The sequence below is a fragment of the Notothenia coriiceps genome, unplaced genomic scaffold (assembly GCF_000735185.1).
Source record: "Notothenia coriiceps isolate Sejong01 unplaced genomic scaffold, NC01 NC01_scaffold00026422, whole genome shotgun sequence".
NCBI classification, from domain to species: domain Eukaryota; kingdom Metazoa; phylum Chordata; class Actinopteri; order Perciformes; family Nototheniidae; genus Notothenia; species Notothenia coriiceps.
Window position 1 is genome coordinate 1,312,275 of NW_011359123.1, and position 5,422 is coordinate 1,317,696.

Here is a 5,422-nt window from a genome sequence, read left to right on the forward strand (position 1 = left end):
ATGATGTTAACGCTCCATCACCAATTCAGGTTTATCCTACACCAGACACCATTTCCAGATTTCCAAATGAAGCTAATGTTAAACCTCCTTATCAAAGGCAAGGTGAAGCTGCCGGAGTGAGTTGCATTCAACATGATGTTATTGTACATCTCTCCTTTACCCAGTACCACCCTACATGCTCGCTCACTCCCACCTGTCTTTGCTTCTTATGAGATTCAGTTGGTCTGCACTTGAAAGGATCACTCAGTGAACCTGTGGTGCTTCAAAGGCCCTCATCTCCCTTCACACATCAGTCATTTTCAGAGAGAAAATTAAGCGGACCTCTGGACAGCAATGAAGCTGTTCAACATATGGAATCAGACAAGTTTCATTTCTTGGTAATGACTTGTGCAAAACATGCCTTTTTGGAAAGGATTTATTTGGACTGGTATTTTTGCGCCAGAACGCTCATGCACACTTCCTTACACTTTTGGTGCGCTTCCTCTGGTCCGGAGAAATATACCTGCAGTGACATAATTTGGTCACACAGCCAAGTCGCAGCTACTCAGATCCCAAATGCTCAGTGATCGATATTTGACTTAATACAGTAAAACAGGTCTCTTAGTGCTCTATAAGTACCCATACGCAATTGAATTATAGAGAATCCCTAAGATAAATTAAAACACTTTTTCTCACAAGAATCCAAAATGTTTTAATTATCAGGATAAAAAAAGGATATTATTAAACAATCAATTCTTACATTCATAAAGGTAATATTTTGTAGGGATTGCTGCCCAAGTGTAGATTGAACACAGTGAAAGATTACAGGTTATGTTTTGTACCGTATATTTGTTGGTACAGTAGAAAATATACAATTATTACAGCCAATAGAAATGCACAACACAGATTCCAAGGCTTAAGCAGGGGATGGGGTGTATCACAGATCTATCTCCCCCTCTGAGAGAGGCCATGTTGTCATCAGCCTCAACTTCAGTGACACTCACTGGCATGCGATCTGCTTTGTACTTTAAAACAGTCCCGATAGGATTTCATCATCCTGTTGTGATACGATCATCTGGTATAGGACATTCAGCTCACAGATAATCTTGCTTGTGTTTGTTGTGAGAGGGAATCAGGATGCATTTTCGTGCAGTTGTGTGATGCCAGCCATGAGTCATGTGGATTATTTTACCCCACTCATTCTGTGAGGGTTATTTGCCGGAAAATAATTTAGGAAGACCATTTTTTTATGACTTGGAAAGTATAGAAAACTGTAGAAAAATAAGCAACTTTTACACTGGGGCATCACATGTAAAGATTGGTAAGTAACTCATAATATATTGCCTCCAGCAAGGGCTATGGCACAAAAACAAATTTTCACAATTCTCTTTAGTTGCGCTCACAGCCTTGAAAAGTGACATTTGAAATGGACAAAGAACCACTATTAACCTAAATACTTGGTTCCAATTTAGGTATTTTGTAATACTTTGAGCACCACCACAGGATCGTCAACCCTGTTGCCTGGAAAGCATGTCAAGATTGATTGTTTTTCTAAATTATGTTCAGTACCAATGCTTCTGTTTTGTATTATCCGCTTCGAACAATGCTTTTTATTTTAATTATCTTGTTCCACTGAATGTGTGCATAGCAACTGCACTATGGCTAAGCTCAGGGTAAGGTTGTGGTTTTTGAATGCACACTGCTCCACCACACTGACTGCCACTGGCACGGTCTGTATTAGGGTGGTCCTTAAAATTGAAAGTCGGAAAGTCTAAGCTCCAATCCCCAGAATTCATTCTATTAGTCAAGAAAACTCTCCTGGTGAATTTTTTCCTCAATCTGACAACATTTACCCCTCCCTCATCAACCTTGAAGTTTAGCCTCAGTTGCAGCACCGTGGCTGCTGGTGTGGCAGCCCAGGTCGATGAGGGAGGGGTAAATGTGACCCATGTCACTGAACCTTTTTCATTGCACACACCATGTGTACCATGCAGTGTCAGATTGATGAAAAGATTCACCATGAGAGTTTTTCTTGACTAATAGAATAAATTCTGGGGGTTGGAGCTTAGACTTTCCGACTTTCAATTTTAAGGACCACCCTACGTGAGGCTAAACTTCAAGGTTGATGAGGGCGGGGTAAATGCTGCTGTAATTTGAATGAAATTCACCAGGAGAGTTTTCTTGACTATCATAACGAATTACGGTATTTGGAGCTTAAAATAAATGAATTTGAAAATGTGCATGGCACTAAGGACCACCCTACTCTGTATGTATGTACTTATCTTTGGCATTGCATTTCAATTGCGAGCTCTAGAATTGTCCAATATGGACCTATTTCCCATGACCACTGGGCTGTTGAGAATCCATTAACCTCTGTTGTATAAGGTGGAGGAAGAAATATCAGAGACGGTCGGATACCCCAACTTGGCAAATAAAACTTAAACTATCTGTGTTGGTAGATAATACAAGAGGGAAGCAAAAAGTAACTTTTCGAAATTGAGTGGAATAACCTTTTAACCCTCAGCAAACGCAATATATTCTGTAAATAAAGTTCCAAAAGTCCAAACATTGGAAGAAATATTAGAATCTCTGCTGCTGCTGAGATTTCCCATTTCATATCACTGAAGACTGACGTGCCCCCTCTATTCTGTCTCTGCTCGCAGCCCCTCCTTTGATGAGGAGCTCTCCCCTTGGCCCAAGGGGAAGAAGAAAAAGCGAAAGTCTGAGCGTAAGAGGAAAAGGAAAAGGTCAGTTCCCAAAATGATATGACTCTAAACTAAACAAACTAAGAAAATAGGTACAGGAAGAAGCTTGGTTCTCTCTATAGTTCATGTTTATTTGTTCTCCGGCTTTAGGTCTACTTCCTACAGCCTGTCCCCGCTGAGGAAGAAGAAAAAGAAGAAGAAGAAGAAGAAGAGCTCCAAGAAAAGCAAACGGCATAGGTAGTTCTTTCTTTCTACAACAATATTGGAAATATGGCATGACATTTATTTTAAGATAACTGAAATCCTCTTTTTTCCCTATTCCAGGTATACCTCCAAAAAGTCAAAGCACAGGTATGTGTTCGATAAAAAATGTATGCCTTTCAAATGGTTAAATATTCATTTGAAAGAGCAAAATGTAAATGTAAACACCTGGATTAATTTGTGTCATAAAGTAGTTAATATTTAGCTTCTGCTTTCGGTAAGATTTCCAACTGAAAAGCCAATTTTTTTCATGTATCAGTATGAAAGCAGGCTGCTTGTGTAAGCTTTATACGCCTCGCACTTAATTCTATTATTTTTCTTCCCACCAGTTCTTCAAGTTTAAAACAGAAGAGGAAGGATGAGCGCAAGCACAAGAAAAGGTCAGTCTGTGATTGTTGCATTAGAATCACGTACTCTCTAAATCATACACAACTTTTTTTCCTCCTCCATGGTAAGCCAGTCACTGTATGTTTTGGTCATTGGATTTTCTTTTCACAAATGGATATTCAAAAACAAAAAAACGACTGGATATTTAATTTTCGTTTTAAAATTGAAAAACCAAAATTGAAATACAAGGCGTTTTTCTTTATCATGGTCAAAAAGGGATTTACTAAACTTAAAGCGAGATGATTTTCATTTTCTACTTCTCAAAACAAAAAATAAAATCACTAGAAAACAGAAACAAAAAAAACTACCGTTTTTTTTTCTGCTACCGGAAGTTACCTTACTAAATAAGAGCGCAGATGAGGTCAGCATCCGTGTAATCTGTGTATCTACCATCGAATTGTTTTTCTTTATTAAACAAGTAATGAAATTCTCTTAAAGCAACCAAATTATTTGAGTTAGGGGAGAAGGCTTATCCTCTACAATTAGAGGTGTTTTTAATTACCACTTACTTAATAATTGGTAGCATAAACACAAGTTTTGAAGTTGATTACTCAAAAGATTAAGTTGTTCCGACTAGTTTTACCACATGATTTAAAAGGAATTTTAAGTTGTAAGTACTTAATTACCCTCATTCGGGATACAAGTTTTTAAGTTGATTACTCCAAAAATTAAGTTGTTCCAACTTGTTTTAAGAGGTGAAATGTAATAGGTTAAAGAGAACGCCTGTGATGAGCTGATTATAAGCAGCTGCGGAGTGAATGTATATACACCCAGTCTTCCTGAAAGAACTTGCGCTGAGCTTCATTTAAATCTTGAAAAAAAAGATAAATAACACAAATTTTAATTGCCCCACAAATAATAAATAAACCATATTACCATGGGAAATGGGGACACAGCAAATACGTGCTGCCATCACAACGAAGTTAGAGGCCAAATATGTAAAATCTGTAAAGTTTTGGTAAAACTACAGTAACAAACTCTCAATGGCCACCAATCTGCAGATCACACACATCAATTTTACAAAAGATGTAACAAAGATGTTTACACTGCCGACAGTCATTTTTTCAAACAGTATGAACACATTTAACGCAGAATGCTTGCTCATTCATTTGTTTCCCTCGACCACGATGGTTGCCATCGTATGGTCAGATCCTGGGGTGGACCGGTCACTGATGGAGGCGATATGCATGTCCTTTTGAAGCACATTAAATAATAGGTTAGCGCACAAGAGATAATGAATTAGGTAACTGCATACTTTTTATACTGTCACTCTTAGCGAATTCAGAGCCATTATTACCAGCTGCTAAAGCAACGCTGGCATTGTTTTCACCTATTGAGTCTGCATGTGTGTGTCATCATGGCAATGTGGTCCTGAAGACACACAGAGGTGCTTTTGAGTACTTTGCCTAGTGTTTAAATGCATGTGGACAGATTTTGTCAATCACAACCGTGCAAGTTTTAGTCAACCTTCTCATCTTTTTTGCAGGTTCCATACAATATTTGAACTGGTTAAGTGAAGAGCAGAAGCCACTTTTCAAATTGTACACAATCCTTTTCCCATGCCAGATTTTTAATTACGTCGCTAAACTCCTTGAAAAGGTCCTCTTCCTTTTCTCCAAGGCACACGACAAGGCAGCAGATGGCTATAGTTCTCTGCGTACTTCAATTGTCTTGTGCTATTTTTGAAAAAGGAAAAAAAAGAGAAATTACCTAAATTAATATATTCTGAACTGGTGACTGCCTGGTGACTGCCAACAACTTGCATTTCAATGACAACTCTAAATAACGATCCTACCTCAAGAAGCATGTCCTTGATCTGCTTCACCGAGATTCATTTTTAATAAAAAGCGATATCACAATAGTAAAGAAAGTATTTTTACTCTCACAGTAGCCTCTACTACTTTGTACCCTCTTACAGAACTATTCACAGTTCAAAGGCTGCTAATTTTGGTCAAACAGCAATTTGCCTATACGGTGCAACTACAAGGCTATCTACTGTATTTGAATTACAAAAGATGACACTCACCTTAAAATGTCCTTTGTATATTTCTATTTGTCTTAACTGTCAGAACTTGTCCAGGCATGTTAAG

General features: G+C 38.1%; 1 protein-coding gene across 1 annotated transcript in view; it reads left to right on the forward strand.

The window, feature by feature from the left end:
• The window catches only part of LOC104956999 (serine/arginine repetitive matrix protein 4-like), a 21,499-nt gene that overhangs the window by 4,286 nt on the left and 11,791 nt on the right, over nucleotides 1-5,422 (forward strand). The window contains exons 2-5 of the mRNA XM_010784591.1: nucleotides 2,607-2,726; nucleotides 2,835-2,921; nucleotides 3,009-3,035; nucleotides 3,275-3,325. Of these exons, the coding sequence (XP_010782893.1) occupies nucleotides 2,607-2,726; nucleotides 2,835-2,921; nucleotides 3,009-3,035; nucleotides 3,275-3,325 (285 nt within the window). The remainder of the gene's footprint in view (nucleotides 1-2,606; nucleotides 2,727-2,834; nucleotides 2,922-3,008; nucleotides 3,036-3,274; nucleotides 3,326-5,422) is intronic.